The 22,472-nt window shown below is 36.3% G+C and overlaps 1 protein-coding gene across 2 annotated transcripts in view; it reads right to left on the reverse strand.

Annotated features, from left to right (window-relative positions):
* Positions 1-424: 424 nt before the first annotated feature.
* CFAP97 (cilia and flagella associated protein 97) overlaps positions 425-22,472 on the reverse strand; it is a 33,147-nt gene continuing 11,099 nt past the window's right edge. Inside the window, exons 2-4 of one of the 2 annotated variants that reach the window (XM_029934581.1) lie at positions 17,074-17,342; positions 7,000-7,150; positions 425-5,698 (exon numbers count right to left, since the gene is read on the reverse strand). In XM_029934581.1, coding sequence (XP_029790441.1) covers positions 5,571-5,698; positions 7,000-7,150; positions 17,074-17,342 — 548 coding nt within the window. In that variant the 3' untranslated portion in view covers positions 425-5,570. Of the gene's footprint in view, positions 5,699-6,999; positions 7,151-7,689; positions 7,730-17,073; positions 17,343-22,472 lie in introns of those variants that run through there. The other variant, XM_029934590.1, reaches the window with a different exon arrangement.

The raw sequence follows: 22,472 nt of genomic DNA on the forward strand, positions 1-22,472 counted from the left end.
CAGTAGAATTTTTTCTTGAAAAAGAGACAACATTGCCAAGTGAACTGCATGACTAAATGTGAAAGATAAGGGCTGACTTTGGCTCAGGTCATGATCTTGCAGTCTGTGAGTTCAAGCCCTGTGTCAAGCTCTGCGTTGACAGCTGAGAGCCTGGAGCCTGCTTTGGATGTCGTACCTCCCTCTCTCTCTGCCCCTCCCCCACTCATGCTCGCTCGCTCTCTCTCTCTCTCTCTCTCTCTCAAAAATAAATAAACATTAAAAAAATTGTTTTAAATGTGAAAGGTAAAACTTTTGGAAAATAATATAGCAGAATATCTTCATGTGCTTGGTTAAATGAAAATTTCATAAAATTCGACATTTTAAACAAGCATCAACTATAAAAGACTGATAAAGTGGACGTCACTGAAGTAAAACTAAGCATTTCTGTTCACAGACATCATTTATAGTGAAAAAGCAAGCCAGACTGGGAGAAAATATTTGTAGCATAACTCACACTGGGATTGTATTGTATCCAGAACACATAACTCCTACAAATCAAGAAAATGACATTCAACCAACAGGAAAATAGGAAAAGAAGTGTGAAAAGGGACTTCACAAAACATATCCCAATGGCCAATGAACATGAAAGCGTTCACTCTCATAGGTCATCAAAGGAGTGCGAGTAAATCATGGGATAACACTACACACCCACCTAACTGGTAGTACTGGTGAGGCTGCAGAACAACAGGAACTAATATACTTCTGCTGGAGAGTAAACTGGTGCACTCGTTCTGGAAAACTCTACATCAGTAGACTCTATTACCCAGCAACTCTGCTCTGAAGTATATGCCAACCAAATGCACACACATGTAATCAATATATGTCTACAAAAAATCTTCATATTAGCATTATTTGTAAAAACCAAAAACCTGGAAACTAACTCAAATGTCCATCAACCACAGAATGGATAAAAAATATCACAGTACAGTATACGCTAGAATATTGTATGGAAATGAGAACAAATGAATTACAGCTACATGCAACAATATGAAAGAATGTCAGAAACATAAATACGTTCAGCAAAAGCAGGCAGACACAAAAGAATCTAATCCCATTCATAGGACATTTAAAAACAGGCAAAACTACACAATATTTTTAAAAGTTAAGACAGTAGTTACCTTTTGACAGACAGAGTGTCATGATGGCTAGGGAGGCCCAAGGAAGCTCGTGGGTTCTGGCAATATTCCAACTCTGGATCTGGTTATGAATGACATGGGTATTTGTGTTCTAACAATATATGAGGTGTACATTTATGTTTTGTGCCCTTTTCTGTATTTCTGTAGTATTCACATAAATGGTTAACAACAAAATCTTTGTCATTCTCACATCCCTCACATTCCCCAAAATATTAAAATTAAATCTTCTTAAGTTAATGTTAAAATTAGGTTTTTCTAGTTAGTATACACAGCTAAATGCAAAGAAGATATATTTAATACTAGATATTTTCTTCATGAAATAAAAACTTCTCAGAATGAAATAAAAAACTTACTTCAAACTTGCAGATCAGCTATAATTCCTAAACACTTGAAATAAATGTGATTTTTGGTGAAGACTATCATTATAATATAAATACTGTAAGAATCTGGAAACATAGTTTTTAATATATTTTGGTGGCTATCTAAATTCTTTTATCACTTGCTTCATTTTATAATAGTGGATGTGAAATTAGTTTCACAGTAAAAAACAAAACAAAACAAAAAAAAACCCCTGTGTTTCATTAAATTAATGACAGGTTACCTCGTAAGTTTACTTTGTAAAACAATAAAACCGTAAAAACAAATTATCTAGAACAAATAGTGCAACTTACCTGAACTTACAGACATTTAAGACTGTATCATGGAGGCTCCAGAAATATCTCTCGGTGGCTTAAAAGACCATCACTAGAACTTTTAAATCGAATAAAACTTTCTGCTACAATGTAATCTTATTTGCTGTAAGCATCCTTGAACTTTGTAGTTGGGAGCTTACATTTACTATTGCTAGAACTACTCAGTGGTTTATTCCAATAGCATCGTTATTATTAAACCCTCACCAAAATAATTCCTAAATTAAAGTTGTAGCAGCAAGTTTTAAAAAGGGTTATTTCTCATCACTCATAATGCACGTGAAATGTTACTGTGGGCACTTAAAAAATAAACATTCCATGAGGCTAGAAGGGTGTCTGTTGCAGCATCTTAACAATTTTACACAACAAATGAGATGATACGGTTTAAGGAGATGGTGCCCAGTAAGGTAATTTTAAGCAAACCCTTTCCCACATAAATGTCGTATTTTCAGAGATAAAAATAACTAATACCCTCCTTCCAACTTTATTCTACTTCTTAGACTTGTAAGGTACATCAAAGTTATTATTCTAATTTTTAAAATGGGAACAAGAAAATGCATTTGTCACCTATGAATTTATGGGGGGGCTGGGAAGAAGATACATTTCAGAGATGGGTACAGGATCAAAACTCAGTTATCTTTTGTTCTTTTCTTTCCTCACTATGTCAAGCTAACTTTTCAGGCCTAAAACCCATAACAGATTGGGAAATTTTAAAAAAATGTTGATTTTTAAGTTTATTACTAATCTTTATTCATGGAAACAAAGTAGCCATTAGCATTAAGCACATTTCCTAGGATGGTATACAATCATTTATAGGTTAAGATTTTGGCATTTAAGATATTAAATTAATTTTATGAATTTAATTATTAAAATATAATAAATTTGACTTGTGTCTCCAACTTTATAATGGCCACAATTCTCTGGCGTCCAGTACCCGAATCCAAAGCGGAGAAGTGCAAAACATCAAGATGGCGCCCATACCTATTTTTGGACACTGAGTTGACGGTTTGAGAACTGCATTACACTACATTTATAAGCAAACCAAAAAACTTTTATTTGGAGTAATAGCTGAAAATGCACCATTTTAATGGAGATTGAGCAAAGTAGGGAAAGTGTGAGATAAAATAGTTATCCCTTTGGAAATAATAGTTCAAAATCTCTCATAAAATCTCAGTAAAATGGAGGCAACAGTAGTTGAACATTTGACTGGTATGAAAAGAAGTCTCAATAACAATCTTGCCTAATAATTTTAGATCCTGGATTATAGTTTCTAGTTGCAGATGTAAATTTTGAAAGTACATGTATTAGGTCCAAGTGAACCAAATAGGCAGTGGTTACTGAATGCTAGATGATCCTTCACCTTTTAGAAGCTCTTAAACATGAAAATAGAATACTTCTGATTCCTTCATAAAAGTGTCCCTTAAACCTTCAAAGTGGCTTGGCTTATATCAGAAAATAGCATATTCTTCAACTCCTATCCTTCTATTTTTACTTATTGTATATAAGTAATCATGATGACAGAACTGTGAATTCTGCTTTGAAAAAACAAATACTGCTGCTCTTCCCAACTTTTATCTCAAGTTGAATCCAAGCTATCAGCAAAGGAGTAAAAACTGAAGGCATTAAATTAGCCTCTAAAATCAAAGTATAGCTTGATCGATAAAAATTACCTGTTGTAATCCTGACCTATGACAGCAAAGGTCATATAAAACATATTCAGAGAATAATGTCTTATGAACATAAAAGGTTTAAAAGTTTCATATATATATATGTATTTTCCCAACAATTTAAAAATCAATTTCTAAAAACTGGCTTACAATATCAGGCAGGTGTCCAAATGCTGAGTTTTAATTTTAAATTCAGCATTCCCTTATCTCTTTTAAAGATAAGTTGTTATACAAACATTAAAAGTGCAATAAGCTAACCACAAAAGAAAACAAAACACCGTTGGTTTAGTATAACTAGTTAATAAATAAAGCAGAGCGCTAAATGATATAAAAATGTAGTCACCAGAATAGAGCTTCAAATAACAATGAACATTATATTACAGCCCAAAGAAAGAAGCAGAAAAATCTCAGTCAGGTTGTGTTCACAGAATGTTTTTAACACCAGTTTCCACACTTCACAGGCCCTATCCTCTGACAAAAATCTATCAATACCAACTTAAGACCCCAAAATTCTCAATAGATATTTAGCAAAATGCCGTTTGGCTTAAGCCCAAGGTGCTTAGGAAAGTAAATTCAGCCCACATGCCACAAAGCTTGAGTTGACTTGGAAAAATAAACAACAAATATTGTGGCTACAGATCAAGAATTTACACTAAAAAAAGAAAGATTTGGGAGTTAGTATGGAAACTTCCCAGTATATTCTAAAGGTATACTGAAAAGGCCAGTAAAGAAAAAGGGATAACGAAGCATTGGTGCCTGAAACAGCACAAGTGGCGTGATGGAGATGTTCCCAGCTGTAGGACATGAGCCCACAGACTGACAGAGAGAGGTTCTGATTTCAAGAGTCAACTACATGACACCCTATCTGCCATCAGTAACTCCATTAAGATTAAGGATTTGCAAAGTGGGACTGGCAAACAGTTCTGCCAAAATTCAACTCATAAGCCCCAACCAAACAAAATTAGCTGACATTTAAAGTAGCCCTAACAAAGTGTAAGGTATTTCTCCTCTACCATTCATATTTTAAGTTTTTTTCTCAGTCCTTAAAAATAGTAGTTGGAATTTCTAAAGCTTTAAGACTACATGTTTCTTATTTATCTCATCTCTAAATATAGTAAACATTAAACGTAACACAACTTGTAACAGTACCTCTTAAAACACTGTTCTGACACAACTCAGCATCTGCTTCTTGACTTTTCAAACTGGTGGTGCTACTGTGTTCGACAAATACCTGCTTTTGCTTGTGGTGATCTGGTCCTTGGACACCCTATTCACAATGGAGTGGACTGTAGCTCAAAGTTTACCTCATTTTTCAGAATCATTAGTGGTTAATTTACCTGAATGTGGAAGAGGAGTTTCCAAGATGAACTTTCTAATAATACTCACAGTTGGAAATGGTTTGGAATGGTTGACCACATTTTTAAGATCTAACTCAGCACACTTACTTACACAGAGGTAGGAGATGCCTTCGGTGAATCACAAGGACCACCCTATACAAGCTTCTCTCAATCTGCTCACCAAATCTAAATCAGCTCCACCAATATAAACAAATTTCAAGTTCTGTTTCATAATAAGTATGCAATCAAGTCTTACAATCAAATTATGAGTTATACCACCTAAATGCTGGAGCAAAGAGAAAACAAAGTTATATTTAGGAGCTATGTTCATGGTTTAAAACTTATAAAAACTGAAAAAACATAAAACAAGTACAATGTAGTTAACATCTTGGTCCCACATACAGTGATACATCACACTGTTCATCAGTATAAGAGCTGAATCAATTTCCATGTTGAGAACAACATACATGCATACTACCATTTCTCTATCAAATACATATATACCTCATGGAAATACATCCTCATAGGAAACACTGATTTTACATTAAATTGTCTTTTTGAAAAAATTTTGCGTTGAATTACAATAAAATTGGAACTTATTGTTGTAAACCTTAAATCACAGACGCTTATACACAGAATTATAGTAATATACAAGAGCACTTCAAGAAGATCTGATGGACATTGTTTAAAGTAAAAAAGTTTTTATAGCCAAGCTGTACGAACATTAGGGGGCTTAGGTCTTAGCAACAGGCCACTGGATGTGTCACAAACTGGTCGCTCACTCTTACAACTGAGACCACTGGTGGCACTGGATGTTCTAGAAGCTCCTCCTGAAATATATCAACAATGAGAAATAATTTTATTTAAACTAAATACATCCATCATCACTCGATAAACATCCTCTCCTAAAGTCCAGAATACATTTTTCTTCCCTATCTCACATGCATTCTTAATAGGCTAGTGTGATTCTCAATCAGGAATGAACTTCAGAATTCCCTGTGCAAATTAAAAATATAGTAATAAACATGCCCAGACTCTACACGAGGAGGTTTGAAGTCAATAGATTTGGGATGGGAAATGTGTTTTAAAAAGCTGCTCAAATGAGTCAAGAAAAAAAACAAAACACTTCAAAACACTTTATATAACCATTTATAAATTTATTCAAGAAATAATTTACCACATTCAAGGCATAATGCCAAGTATGAACTATTGGATTGACTGTATCTTAGTCACTGACTATACCAAGGAAGGATGAAATGAATGAATGGACTCACTAATCATTTGAGTGTTTAAGACTCACAAGAGCACTGGGAAGTTGGGACATCTTACGGGGTTCCAGTTTTTGTTTTTGCTTTTTATGTTTTTTATTTATTTTTGAGAGACAGAGAGAGACAGCGTGAACAGGGGAGGGTTAGAGAGAGAGAGGGCTCCAGGTTCTGAGCTAGCAGTCAGCACAGAGCCAGACGCGGGGCTCGAACCCAAACCGTGAGATCATGACCTGAGCCGATGTCAGACGCCCAACTGACTGAGCCACCCAGGTGCCCTCCAATTTTCTTTTTCTAACACTGGCTTCTTTTTTATAGTTCAGAATGCATACATGGAGCACCAGCACAGACTTCCTGTGTCACGCACCCTGGCACTAAGTGGCTGTCCCGTGCTACATTCTATGGGACACACCACCAGCTGGGTGTGTGCTGACCACAGAGCAAGCATTAGGAGGGGTTGTGTCTGATGACTACAGACTGCTGGTTCCTGCTTTAACTAGTGAGGGAGACAAAGTGCACAGAGGGGCTGGAAGATCTTACCAAATAGCTCTTTAGGGGGACTGTTTGGGCAACTTTTAAACAACATTATCTCTTCATTTCTTCTTTTAATAAATGTAATAAAATGTCTATTACCGAAGATAGTACTGATATTTTCCATTATTTTGTCTTCTTGTTTCTTTCCTATGCTACCCTTACATGCTATGAGCGAAACCTAAAGTTGAGTGAACTGACATGAGACAAAGCATACTAGTGAAAAATAAGAGAATGCATTCTGGAAGTCAGCTATTTTAAAACCTATCCAAGAACATATGTTATAAAAAGGATGAAATGTACATACAAGTACAAAATAATTCTGAAACGCTTACTTAATGGGGTATACTGGCCAAGAGTTGATCTCACTCGTCGGGAGGACGGTGAGGAGCTGAGATAACCCATATTGCGATGATAGTCCGTCAGCTGTTCAGAGCGTTTCATACCAACTGTTGGTTTCACCGATTCAAGCCTTTTCAATAAAGCCTTCATTTAAAGACAATCAATTTGAAAGTCAATGTTAGATAAGAATCAATAAGTTATAGCAATAACTCAGCAAAACAGCAGCAGTAAGTTTTTAAAAAGAGAAATGCTTTATAATTTTTAATTCCAGTACACTCAACATAAAGTGTTCTATTAGTTTCAGACATACAATATTAGTGATTCACCAATTCTGTTATTTAGTGCTCATCATGATCAATGTACTGTTACTCCCCTTCAACTATTTCACCCGTCCCCCAACCTCCCCTCTGGCAACCATTAGTTTCCATTAGTTTGTTCTCCATAGTTAACAGTCTGTTTTTTGCTTGTGTCTTTTTTTCCCTTTGTTTGGTTTCTTAAATTCCAGGTAAGAATGAAATCATATGGTATTTATCTTTATCTGACAGACTTAGCATAACATTCCCTAGTTCTACCCACGTTGCAAATGGCAAGATCTCATTATTTTTAACGCTTAAGTAATATTCCATTGTATATATATATATATATATATATTCACCTTTCTTATCCATTCATCTGTTGATGGGCCCCTGAGCTGCTTCCATAGTTTGGCTATTGTAAATACTGCTAAAATAAACAGGGGTACAGATAATCTCTTCAAATTAGTGTTAAATCAGTAAACACTTGAAATTTAGGAAATAAAGATTTTTAAATCACTTTTGAGATACTATATGAAAAATATTTCAAATAACATACTTTCAGAAAAATCTAAGGGTTTGGGTACCTGGGAGGTTCAGTTGGTTAAGCCTCTGACTTCTGCTCAGGTCATGATCTCATGTTTCGTGGGTTCGAGCCCCACTTTGGCCTCTGTGCTGACAGCTCAGAGCCTGGGGCCTGCTTTGGATTCTGTGTCTCCCTCTCTCTCTGCTCCTCCCCTGCTTGTGCTCTTTCTCTCTCTCCAAAATAAATAAGCATTAAAAACATTCTTTTTAGAAAAATAAAAGGGTTTCACCTATCTGATAAAACCAGTAGCGTTTTAACAACTGATCACAAGCACATCTCTTTTATGTCAGGTTATAATCTTCAGAAAGGTGCTATAAGTGAAAATACAGTAAACCTGATTTTTTTGGAGAACGGACTTTTATTTAGTAATATAATGCTAAAAGCCCAGTGTGTCAACCCTAGGCTCAGCCACAAACCTATGCAAGCTACTGTAAATTGGTCATAGAGCGCTGGCTTTCAAGCTGTTTGCTTTCCGGCTGCGCTGCAGCCGGGCACTGAGGAGAGGCCGTCAAGGGGGCGGGCCTCTCAGGTCTCCTGCCCCCAGCTCCTACCAGTCTGTCTATGTTTCCCATGTTGCCTGTTTCATGTACTAAAGATTCTTCATAAAATCTAGTTTGGGAAAAAAAAAATTTTTTTTACTCTTAAGAAGTCTGAATAATCATCTATAACATCTTTTTATTAATTTTTTTTCTAATTGATTTATTTTGACAGACAGAGAGAGGAGAGGAGGGGAGCGGGGGGAATCCCAGACAGGCTCCATGCTGTCAGCACCAAGCCTGATGTGGGGCTTGAACTCACGAACTGTGAGATCATGACCTGAGCTGAGACCAAGAACTGGGCACTTAACCAACTGAGCCACCCAGGCGCCCCTACTATAAACTTCAAATGGATATATACACCAACTAGAGAAGGCAACATAATACCCAATAACATGGTATTTTCTTTAATATGATTCCCTAACAGAATCTAATGTATAACATACCTAATTTTATTTTTTTCCTCATATATTAGAGGGTAGAAAGTTTTTTTGTTTCATTTTCACAGGAATTGTTGAGAATGGAATAGTTAAGCAGACCAAACGGATCAATTGATCAATTGAGGTTTTATTACCTCTTTATTGAGTTAAACTATCTCTGTAGCAAGTTGATCTTTACTTGAAATGAGAATGCTTGTTCGGCACCCAGATTCCCATTAAAAAATCAGCCTCCTGAATTCAGTCACAGGACAAAGTTTTTTCTGCAGTCTTTTTTTTCCCCTTCTGCCTCAACTTAATTTTCTTTTTATTATGGCAAAGTATACATAAAATTTACCATTTTAAGCATACAATTCAGTGGCATTCAGTATATTCACATCACTGTGAACCATCACCACCAAACATATCCAGAACTTATTTTCAACTTTGTGTTTGCTTTCATCAGTTTCACCCCTTCCCTTCTATTCTTGTGTCCTGAGTGATTCCAGAGAAGTGATAAAGGGTAGAACAAGTCAAAATACTCCGGAGAGCTACTTAGAAAGGGAGAAGGAAGGGCTACAGAAATGAATGGAGCCTGGAGACAAATGGCAGCTGTCCAGAGCACAGGAAGCAGGACACTAACCGAATGAGAGATTTCAGCCTGCTAGTTTTCACCTCCGAAGGCTACAGCAGACCTAACTCCCTCAGGAAGCCAGACTCAACTAGAGTTAATGGTTTTCTTTGCTGAGCTGAGACTTTGGATTTAAACGTAGTTCCATCTGTAAAGTCTATGGTCATGCCATCAGAGCGTGTGGCCTTTCTCTCACTGTTCATAGAGAAGCTGTATAATTTAGGGGCAAAATCCCCTAAGATTATATCTGTTCTACACAGAGTTTGTAACTAACTGTATAGCTCTGAGCTATGGAAGACACTGGAAGGAATTGAAGGAAAAATATAAAATATTGCCCTGTAACTTATAGTTTGGATAAGAATACCATTGCATGCCTGAGTGAAACATTTATAACTGAGTAAGAAATTTCCTACGCATCACACCGTCTGTGTATTTTGCTAGGAAGGCATCATTTGCTGTCATCTGATTATCCTATTAACTACCCTCTGAGTTTTGGGGTGGGGGGAACAGGACAGAAAATCTGTTATTTTCAGTTAACTACTAATTTTGATTTTTTGTTAGTAGAAGCCTCACAATTTTTTAGATAAACTAATATCCTAAATTTATTTGGCTAGATATGTGTTTTTCTTAAGTTTTAAGAAAATTGGAATGCTTATCCATCAGATGTTAAACATATAAAGTAATATGATCAAAATCAATTTTGAAATAATTTGACAATAAGGCATAGAACAAACCCATTCTGTTGTCCTGATATGTCACTTGTCAAGTTTATATGCTGAAACTTTGGGAAATGAGAAAGAGAGAGACAGAGAGAGAGAGGGAGAGAGGGAGGGAGAGAGGGAGGGGGAGGGAGGGGGAGGGAGGGAGGCAGGGAAGTCAGCTATCCAATCACGTGGAGCCATATCACTGATGTGTCCTGAATACAACAAGCTACACAGAAGCTCCAGGGATGATTTTAAATAGAAATGGCTCTTGCTTATAGAAACTACCAAAATATGAAGTACTGATTACGTATAAACTATAAAATCAAAAGTAGATTCATTTTAATCCAGTAAACAATTTAGAACTTCTGGGTAAAACTTAAAAATGACAGTTCAAAATATTTTGACATTTGTATCAGAGTGTGAACAAATAGGTAAAGCTATCTAATCAGAAACACCTGGATTTAAATCCTGGCTCTGCCACCAATTATATGACCGTATGACTTGATGTGGGTATTAACAATGAAATAATCTAAGAGTCCGTTTTAAGCAGTAAATGAGATAATGAGTATAGAATGCTCATAGCAGACCCTGGCATATAGTAGAGTTATTAAACATTAATGCTATCATTGACATTGCTTTGCATTATTTTCTAATTTTCTGACATGCAACAGTACTATCTTCCTAGCTATGTTACAAATTATATGACACAGCAGTATTTTTAGATATTTTTATATTCCTTCCAGTGTCTTACATAGATCATAGCAGACATTAAACAGGTATCTGTTTCATGAATTGAGAAAGGATAAGAATGGTTACTTATGTTCCAATTTTTGGTTTACAAAATCTTAGAATTTTCAATCTTAGAATCTACTACTCAAATCAGATTCTAATAATGAATCCCAAAATAGTTTGTCCAAATATTTTTTTTTTCTATTTAGGAAGTGTCGTTCTTTTTGGAAAGAAAACTAACCCAGCCTGAATCCTGTCCATCTTTGGAAACAAAAACAAATGCATGAATGAAGTGTTAATGATTTCTGCAGCTGTCAGCAGAGAGGAAGTGTTTCATTGTTTCTAAAGTGATAAGGCAAAAACCCTGAAGGACACTGAAGAGTAACAAGCGTCCTACCCTCAGGGAAAACCAGGATTGTTCTTATTTTTCTAAAACTGAAGCCATCCTTAGTTATCATTAGTTCCTATCTATGAAAGGAGACACAGGCAATACCAGAGAAGAAGGAAAACCAGGATCTTAACACTAACAGTTGAATACTTAGACTAGGTATGAGATTTACTTTTAAGTCTTCATCTTTGTGACAACATATCACTCTCCTTTGATAGTTTTCACTCCCCTTTGATAGAATTTTAGAGGTCTAAAATTCTTCCTCTGGACTAGCAAAGAACAGTAGATGGAAGAAGGATTTTATTTTCCATTTGACGTTTTTAAGAATGATGTGCAGGGGCGCCTGGGTGGCTCAGTCAGTTAAGCATCCGACTTCGGCTCAGGTCATGATCTCACGGTTTGTGGGTTCGAGCCCCACATTGGGCTCTGTGCTGACAGCTCAGAGCCTGGAGCCTGCTTCAGATTCTGTGTCTCCCTCTCTCTCTGACCTTCCCCTGCTTGCGCGGTCTCTGTCTCTCAAAAATAAATTTAAAAAAACATTAAAAAAAAAAAGAATGATCTGCATTTTCTGAATTTATATATGGATTACTTTTATTTTAAAAATATTTTTAACACAGGAACACCTGAATGGAAAGATTATGTTCTACTTTACTGCCTACTTATTTGTATTTCTCTGGATTTAAAATAGACTAATTACATACATGTGTATATGTGTGTGTATATGTATAAATATTCTCAGAGAGTTAAAAAAAGAAAAACAAGTTAATTCCATTTGAATTCTAAGCTCTAATCCTTATATATTCCTTCAGAAATCTTCTTTCCTAATCTTGCTTCAATTACTCATGTCTCTTCACACCCTTCTTTCAAGGACATTTAAAGAAGGCAATTGACAGGGCACCTGGGTGGCTCAGTCAGTTAAGTGTCCAACTTCGGTTCAGGTCATGATCTCACAGTTTGTGGGTTTGAGCCCCGCATCGGGTTCTGTGCTGACAGCTCAGAGCCTAGAGCCTGTTTCAGATTCCGTGTCTCCCTCTCGCTCTGCCCCTCCCTGGTTCACATTCTGTCTCTGTCTCAAAAATAAATAAACAAAAAAATATTTTAAAATAAAAGAAGAAGGAAATTGACATATGTTTAAATAATGAAATAATCTCATTTCTTTAGATGGCAAAGTGAAACATAACTAAGTACCCTTACTCACTTGACCCTCCTTTAAGATTACTCTAGTGCTCATTTGTAGAAATAGAATTCATATTATATTCAACTGAAGATAAGGAAATATGGTTTAACAAGAATATTTCAAAATTCATGAATTAAAAAATGAGTCCCCTTTTTGGAAATTCACAAGTTTTAATCAAGTCTATATAGGGTAGCAAGTATGCCCTCTCTTAGGTAAAATTACATTTTCTTTATTATTCCTTTTACTTGTTTCCCTTGTGAATGAGAAGGAAAGGTACTGTTTGCCTCCTGAAACATAAAGAAGATTGTGAACTTCACCAGAAAGATTAACAATATGCTTTTAACTCTCAAGCACAGGATTCAATTTGATACAGGATCTTTGCCCCCCTTTTCTACCTATGTAGCACAGCACTATTTCTTTGTTTTGCATTACGTCAGTCTAAACAGCCTCTGGACTACCAGCAAGCTATGGTCAGAGTCCTGGAACAGAACCGCTTTAGTCATCGTGCCCATTAGCTATCAGATTTGGTCTCTGTCACTAGAGATGGGGCAAGGGAAGGAATACAAATCATAAAAATTTAAAGGCGATGGACCCTGCCTGTGCACTGCATCTGACACAGAAATAACTACAAAAGTGCTTGTATGTGTACAAGTGTCTATGCATGCATGTGTTTTGATTATGAACAGGCTAGCAAACAGATTAAAAAATATGCCAGTTCACACAGAGGAACTATTACAGTGAATGCAGATCTAAATAAGCCTTTGGCAGGTGGCAGATTATAAAATAAATAGCAAAAATCAACTGTTTACAAAAGCAAACAGTTAGAAAATGAAATTAAAAATTTCAGGCACGGGACACCTGTGTGGCTCAGTCTGTTAAGCATCCGACTCTTGATTTTGGCTCAGGTCATGATCTTGAAGTTCCTGAATTCGACCCCAACATTGGACTCTGCACTGACAGTGTGGACCCTGCCTAGGAATCTCTCTCTCCTCTTTCTGCCCTTCCCCTGCTCACTTACTCTCTCTCAAAAATTAAACTAAAAAAAAAAAATTAAAATTTCATGTACAATAGCACAGAAATATATAGTTCTAAAGAAAACCACAAAACTTTACTAAGGTAGGGGCACCTGGGTTGGCTCAGTCAGCTGGGCATCCGACTTTGGCTCAGGTCATGATCTTGCGGTCTGTGAGTTCAAGTCCTATGGCAGGCTCTGTGTTGACAGCTCAGAACCTGGAGACTACCCCTCCCCCGCTTGCTCTCTCTCAAAAATAAACATAAAAAAATTTTTTTTAATTTACTAAGGTAGAAAATAAGGTGGCTTGAATAAATGGAAAGACATATCACAGGAAGGTAATATTTTACGGCTGCCAAACACTCTCCAATTAAAATATAAATGTGATATACTTCTAGCGGAGATTTATAATGGAATTTTTTTAAGTTTATTTATTTATTTTGAGAGAGAGAGCATGAGTGGGGGAGGGGCAGAGAGAGAGAGAGAGAGAGAGAGAGAGAGAGAGAGAGAGAGAGAGAATCCTAAGCAGGCTCTGCACTGCCACCAGGAGGCTGATGTGGGGCTTGAAGTCATGAGCCCACGAGATCATGACCTGAGCTGAAACCAATAGTCGTACGCTAACCCAAATGAACCACCCAGGTGCCCCTAGAATTTTTTTAAAAAGGAAAAATAATCAGTCATTATGAAGAATAACTGTAGGAATAGACAAGAAAAGTTCTGTTTTCGTTTAGAGAATGAAGTTAAACATAAATGTAGATGATAAACTCTCCATACAGTAACATAATAAATGCTATTTTATAATAAATATTTTTAATAGTTATAATAAATATTTATTGTTCAGCTTTAAGTTACCTTTTTCACTTCTGCATGAATTAGTTTCTGATTTAGAGCTGAAATGTCCAAGGCCACTAACCACTATAAGGCTACCCAGCATTTGAAATATGGCCAGTCCAGACTGAGATAAGCTCTAAATGTAAAATGTATGACAGATTTCAAAGACTCAGTACCCAAGAAAAGAAAAAAAAAATTCGTCATTAATTTTTTTTTACATCAGTTACACTTTAAATGTAGTATTTTGAACTTATTCAGTAAATAAAAGTCTATCAGAATTTCAATTTTAAAAATGTTTTTAATTTTTATTTATTTCTGGGAGACCGAGAGTCTGAGCACAAGTGGGGGAGAGGCTTAGAGAGAGGGAGACACAGAGTCCAAAATAGGCTTTAGGCCCTAAGCTGCCAGCACAGAACTCGATGTAGGGCTCGAACTCATGAACCGTGAGATCATGACCTGAGTCAAAGTCAGATGCCTAACTGACTGAGCCACCCAGGAGTCCCAAAATTTCATCTTTTCTTTTGATCTTCTTACTATTACTAGAAATTTTTCAATTATACATATGGTTCACATTGTATTTCTACTGTTCTCAAGTACACTAAATAAGATCTTACTATCAAATGGGACAAAAATATTGCTCACATATACAAACTACTAAGTATACAAAACAAAAAGTAAAACAATGGTAATTTTCCACTGTTTATTAATATAGCTAAAATGTATGACTAGTTTCAGGGATGACAGAAGCAGTAAAAAGAGGCTGCTAATAGTTTTCATCCTAATCATATACAGAATAGTCACTATACACTAATGGTTTCAACTGCTCAGAAGTAAACCCAGGTTCTACAAAAAAATACAGAATTGCCTTATGATCCAGCAATTCCACTCTTAGGTATACATTCAAAGGAACTGAAAGCAGAGACTTGAACAGATATTTACATATCAGTATTCACTACAAAATTACTCACAAACAGCCAAAACGTGGAAATAACCCAAGTGCCCATCAACAGATGAATGGATATTCAACATGTGACGCAAACATATAATGGAATATCATTCAGCCAGAAAAAGGAATGAAGCTCTCAGACATGCTACAACATGAACCTTAAAAACATTATTTGGAGTGAAATAAATCAGATATAAAACCACAAATACGGTCTTATTCCAATTATATGAAACCTAGATTAGGCAAGTTCAGAGAGACAGAAAGTAGATTAGAGGTTACTTGAGGGGAAGGGGGAAAAGAGTTATTAATAGTACAGGGTTTCTGTAAGGGTGATGATTAAAGTTTTGGAATCAGTGCCACTGAACTGACCATTTAAATCACTTAAAATGGCAAATTTTACATTATATCTGTTTTATTACAACTTAAAAAATTAATAAGACACTAGAACCCATTGAATTATGCACCCTAAATGATTATGGTATGTGCACTATATCTTGAAAAGCTGTTTAAAAAAAAAAAAAGTAACCCCAAACCGAGGTAACTTGCATGATTCTGCTACCTGCTAGCTGCCTGACCTTGAGCACTTGTTCCTCCACGACACCAGTAACTACATCATTGGGTTGCTATGAGGATTAAATGACTTAAACTTTGTTAAAGAGTATGCATTATGAACTACCTCTTAAATAAAATAGGCTCCAGAGTCACGTGGAAGAGTAAAAATAAACAAAAAAGGTAAACCCAAATGTTCAAGACACAATTTCAAATTTTCCTAAGTCATGAATGAATCTTAAGCGACTGCCACAGTCCTGTGCAGAAAGCTAGCATGGAGCTCACGGCCCACACCCTCATTTCAGCTTGCTCTGCTGCTACCTACTTGTTGCCACACGCAGGGTCACCCTCCCCAAGGGTTTAAGACTTCACTGGTTTTGGTAAATACACCATCCCAGCTCCCCAGCTCTTGAGATTAGTGATGGAAGTAAAAACTTTTATCAGGGTCGGTACAAGCTCAGGTAAGCACATGGTCAAATAGGGCTGTACGGGTGACAAAATATAATGAGGCTGAATTCTGGAAACCATTTTAGCAATTTTAATAGCTTTATTAATTATTTGAGCTCTGAATTTATGTGCCCATAAGAATCTAATTTTGATTTCAGACACTACCTATATTTAAAGTCTTGGCTCAGCCATTTACTCACTAGCTCTGTGTCCCTGGGCTAATTATTTAATCCTGTTAAGTCTCAGTTATGTCATCAGTAAACTGTGAATAAAAACAGTACCTACCTGAAATAATTATTGTCAAGATTCAATAAGCTAATATTTGGAGACACTTAGAACAATGCCTGGCATTTAACTGCCCAGTAAAAACCTGCAATTGTTATAAATGAAGTTTTATGAAGAAAATAATATGCTATGAATAATAATTTTTAAGTGTGAAGATTTTCAATAGCCCCTATATTCCTCACAACATCACAGTTTAGTAATCTGATTTTTAATAATCAATGTCTCTTATACATTCAAGTTGACCACCAAAATTTGACCTCTTTGCGATATATTTATCTCTTAAATAATATGTAAATTATTTTGGCTTCCAAGGCTACAACACAATGAAATGGATTTGGGTTGTGACTGAATACTTCACAAAGCTACATGTATCCGGCCCCTGGAATACCATTTCCTACACTACTGCAGAGATTTAACACACCTGGCCAAATAATAACAGCTTTTCAATAATTTCATCTAACATTCCCTCAAAATCGCTAGATTTATAAATCATTACCATTTATTTTCTTTGATGAATAAAAAATTTTAGTTACTTACCAAATTTTCTCTTTCAATCCTTTGCTGTTCCCTCTGCCTGTTGAGGGCACTGTGATATAACTTAGGGGGATGAACAATCGATCTTCTGGGAATCGCACTTCTGCTTCCTGATTTTTCAGCCTGTCTTGAGAGTTCTTTCAAAAGCCTCTGATTTTCCCTATCAATCTGTCTCACCTCCTCTCTTGTGAAAGAGTAGTTTTTCCTTGGTGCTACTGAAGGCTGATCAAAGTGGTGTCTTTGTGGTCCTTTTTTATCTAATTGCAGAAAAGCTAAAGGGAACAAGAAAAGCAAAGAGAACTGAACAAGGCACAGGGCAACATGATGGTACATACTCTACTGATGCTGTAACTCTCAGAAATGGAAACTTTGTTAAGTCATGAAAAGGTATGTATGATATAGTGTTAGTGACATCCACACTACAATTATGCAGAAAAAAAATCAAAGGCAGCCTAGAGTTTCACATTCTGATGGTTCTTTGGGAATAAAAACTATACATTCAACTGTGAAAATATTTTAATGAGAAATGTAGATGGCATGAGTTTTAAGGCAGGTATAATTTATGGAAAATGCCCGTCATGTCCATTTACATTTCCCTAAGGCAGTTAGTAGTTGGGGAGGTTAGAAACCTCTGGTTGAGTGCACCTAATACACAAATGAGATACAGTACTTCACTTGAGGCACTTTGTGAATTGGAGGGCACATTTAGAAAATAAAATGTCCTCAGGATGCCTGGTTGGCTCAATAGGTAGAGGGGTGTGACTCTTGATCTTGAGATCATGAGATTGAGCCCCACACTGGGTGCAGTGATTATTTAAATAAATAAATAAATAAACGTAAAAATAAATAAATAACAGATACAATAGATTGTGTCTTCAGCAATGACTGACGGAAACAATGGCTAAAAATTGGCAAAAAACAAACCCAGAATATTCTGAAACTTTCAACTTAATCTGCAAATACTTTACGGTCTTGATATTAAGACAAATACTTCTACAGTAAAAGTAAAATGTTTCATTCCTAATTAAACATAAGCCAAAATGAACACATTATATAAAAGGAGTTTTTGACCAGTAAAATTATTTCATGTAATATTGTTATCAAGTGAAATTTTATCAACATGTTTAATTCTTAAACTTCCGTATTTTAACAATTTTTAGTAAGTGACAATTATTACTAAACATTTGTTAAAAGTTTCTAAAGATATTAAAACTTGCTAAATGTTTCAGTTTAACTCGGTACTCTGAGTAAATTATATCATAGTAACTGACTGGAACATTTGCTTTTTTACAGTATTTTTTTTTTAAAGTAACCGTTGTTTTTACTTGAGTACCTTTAATTCTTTAACTTCCTTGGCGTTTTACACTGTTAAATGCACAGTGCTATAAGGGGAAAAGATACTTTTTAACACATTTAAAAATGTGCCTGGTGCAGAAAAGTCAAATTATTTGAACATGGTCAAAAGAACTAGAGGTTTCTCTCCTACATTTAAACCAACGAGTATCAAAGATTACAGAAACTTAAAAACAAAAACGATTAACAGTGGCTTTCTGATAGAATAAATTTGTTGAAAATCAATCATACCAAGTTAATGGCAAAACCTGAAGAACATATTTAGAAAGATATAGGTGCACTGTACATATTTTCTTGCTCCCAAGAAATGCCCATTTTGTACAATTTAATAAGGTTTCTAGATTAATTCTGCCACATATGAGATCTTTTAAAATTAAATTTTAAAGGGAATTAAAAGCTATTGTCTGAATGGCATTTTAAAAACGCTGTTAGAGGGTGCCTGGGTGGCTCAGTCAGTTAGGCATCCAACTTCCCGATTTTGGCTCAGGTCATAATCTCGAGATTTCATGATTTTGAGCCCTGCCTCTGGCTCTGTGCAGGCAGCGCGGAGCCTGCTTGGGATTCTCTTTCTCCCTTGCTCTCTGCCCCTTTCCCACTTGTGCTGTCTCTGTCCCTCTCAAAATAAATAAGTAAAACTTAAAAAAAAAACAAAACTCTTAGAAGTTTTTAGAAGTGAAATAAGGTAATAGCAAAAAAAAAAAAAAAAAAAAAGGAAGTTCAAGCTAATACATTAAAAATAACAGTGCTCTAACGCTCCGTGATGGGGGAAGTAAATACGGAGTGCTCATCTCCTCATACTGGTTATCACTAGTACACTTTTCTGAAGTGGCTATATATGCTTTACTATGAGACAAGCTCGAATACTTGATCCTTTGCTTATCAAATAAGATCTTAAAAAAATTTAACTTGGATAAACTTTCAGGAATACAAACATTTATATATGTACATAAATATTTAAGAAACATTGCTTTTCCCTAATTTTCTTTAATGAAACAGGTTCCAACTCTTTATAGTATTTCAATATCCTGCCCATCATCACTAGAGCCAGTTACTGAGTCATCTAACACAAATCATTAGACATATCAGTCCACTTTACTTTCACCTAGGCTGAGATACAGACAGCATTTTTTAAAAGTTACATGTGATGCTATCACTGGAAATTGTGTTCCAAGCCATATTAAGTCCTTATATATTAGTTCTTAAAAAAAAAATCCTGTAGGCATATTCATGATCCCTATTAAAAAAATCATATTTTCTTTTTAAAGTTATTTTTTAGGTGCACCTGGGTGGCTCAGTCAGTTAAGCATCTGACTTTGGCCCAGGTCATGTTCTCAACAGTTTGTGGGTTCAAACTCCACATCGGGATCCACGTGGATAGTATGGAGCCTGCTTTATATTCTCTCTCTACCTTTCTCTTTGCCTCTTCTCTGCATGCGTGCAATCTCTCTCAAAATAAACTTTTTAAAAGTTATTTTTTAAAGGTTTAAAAACAAATTCAACACTTGTAGCTGTGATGTCACAATTCAAAAAATAATAACTGAATTTACTAAATTTCTTTGTCTTCTTCATGAACTTGTCAGATGAGAAATTCTGTGACATTCTTCCTGTCCCCTTCTTTTGAATCCGGGCAGGCTTGTGACTATGTGGAACAAAACAATACAGCCAAAAGTGCGGCTTTAGGCAAAGGAAGAGTTGTACCCCCCCAACCCCCCCAACCTTGTTTGCTTGGGGCCCTGAGCTACCCTCTGTGTCTGACTAGCCTGAAGCTGGCAGGTTGTGAGGAAGTCAAACCACATAAAGGGGTGGTGTGGAGGCATTATGATCCTAGTCTTTTGAGTTATCCTAGCTTCCTTTTACACATCTAAGTTTTGTGTTTTGTTAGCAGAGCAATAGTAACTAACACAAAATTTGGTGCCAGGAATCAGAGTACTACTGCAACAAAAACCTAAAATACTAGCTTTGAGACCAGGTGGCAGTACGGCTGGAAGGGTCTGGAGGAGACTGCTGATGTAGAGGATGAAGTGACAGAATTTTAGCAAAACTGTTGGCTATGGTGACAAGGAAAGTGGAAATAATACCCGCCACTGGTGGATTTGGAAAAGTAGATCCCCACACAGGTTTACCTTATCCATAATAATGAAAAAGGAGGTAGATAGCTAAAAACAAGGACTCAATCAGTTTTCAGTAAAAACATACAAGATAGAAGAACTAGGACTTATGGGGTTCAAAAATATAACTACCACTCCTTCCTAATTTCCTGGCAGAAGACTGTCCCACACTCAAAGAGCTATGACTGAGGAACCACAAGTGAGGTTCAGCTGCACTTAGATCTGATTTAGATTCTCAAAGTCAAGGCTGGGGGTGGGGGAATCTTTGACAAGGGGGAATGTATTTTTTTGTGTTTAAAGGAATGTAAATCAATGTGTTGGATTGAAGAGGTTTTGAAACATGTCTATAGGCTACATGACAGTCCTCCCATTGGGATAGAGGGTATATGTCCCTCCCTCTTAAATCTGGGAAGGTTTATAACCATTTAAACTAATGCAATATGGAAGAAATGATGCTATGTCACTAGCATGATCACATTCTGAGGCTAGGTCATATAAGGGGATGAGGTTTCTGCCTTGTTTCCTTCAACACCGTACTTGGAGCCTTGAGTCACCGTGTTAAGAATAAGAAATACAGCTACACTGAGGCTGTCATATGTGAAGAAGCCAGGACACATGCAGAAACCACAGGTGGTGGGCCCTCTGCTCAGGAGTCCTGATCTTTAAGTCATCGCAAGCGCAGACACTTGACAAGTCAACAAACCAGCATTCAGCTGACTCCAGTCCCCAGCCGAGCTATCCCTGCCTTTGAGTCTCTCCACAAACCAAGTGCTAGGATAATTTGTTATGTAGCAACAGTAGCTGGTATTTCATCACTTTAAACATTGTGTAACAGACAAAATACATGTAGATCATCATGTTTAGCCCTTAAGCAGGCAGTTAAGTTTTTTGTGTGCATGACGTAATTAATTGACCAGTCTTTCACAGCAATTACGGCTCTGTCCATTTCATGATCTCGTTCTGTTTTGCTTTTTTATCAAGTTCTATTTTGTATACTATTAGGATACTTCTATTTTCTCCTTGCTAATACCCCTGCTTAGCATATCTTTTTCATGCCTTTTCATTCTTCCTACTATTTAAACTATAGTTTTAGGTTGTATTTGATTTAAATTCTTTTTTTTTTAATTCTTTTTTTTTTAATGTTTTTAATTTATTTTTGAGAGACAGAGAGAGACAGCACGAGCAGGGTAGGGTCAGAGAGAGAGGGAGACACAGAATCTGAAGCAGGCTCCAGGCTCTGAGCTAGTTGTCAGCACAGAGCCTGACTTGGGGCTCGAATCCACGAATCTGTGAGATCATGACCTGAGCCGAAGCCGAAAGCTCAACCAACTGAGCTACCCAAGTGCCCCTAGGTTGTATTTGATTTAAATTCTTGAAGATATTCTGAAAGTATCTTCTGGTTAGTTAAAACCATCTACTTATACTGTTTGATCTCTTCCTACAATCTTCGTTTTTCGATTTTTTAAAGTTTATTTATTTTGAGAGAGCGAGCAAGTGAGCAGGGAGAGAGCAGAGAGAGGGAGAGAGAACCCAAAGCAGGCTCCACGCTCTCGGCACAGAGCTCAATGCAGGGTCTGATATCATAAACCACAAGATCATGACCTGAGCCAAAATCGAAGAGTCCAATGCTTAACCGACCAAGCCACACACCCAACTTCCTTTTTTTAAATGCTTTTTTGTTATTTTCCCCATTGTTTCCCCTTTAGAAAGATTGACTACGTTAGTTTTTTTTCCTCTAATATACCACAAACCATATATTCTAATTACATCCTTTTAAAATAGAAGTTACGTTTTTTGGTCTCAGGACCCCTTTACACACCTAAAGATTATTGAGAACCCCAAAGAACATTTATGTGAACTACATCTATCAATATTAACTATGTTAGAAATTAAAAGTAGGGGGCCACCTGGGTGGCTCAGTCGGTTAAGTGTCTGACGTTT

Source organism: Suricata suricatta, chromosome 1 (assembly GCF_006229205.1).
Source record: "Suricata suricatta isolate VVHF042 chromosome 1, meerkat_22Aug2017_6uvM2_HiC, whole genome shotgun sequence".
Taxonomy (NCBI): Eukaryota; Metazoa; Chordata; class Mammalia; order Carnivora; family Herpestidae; genus Suricata; species Suricata suricatta.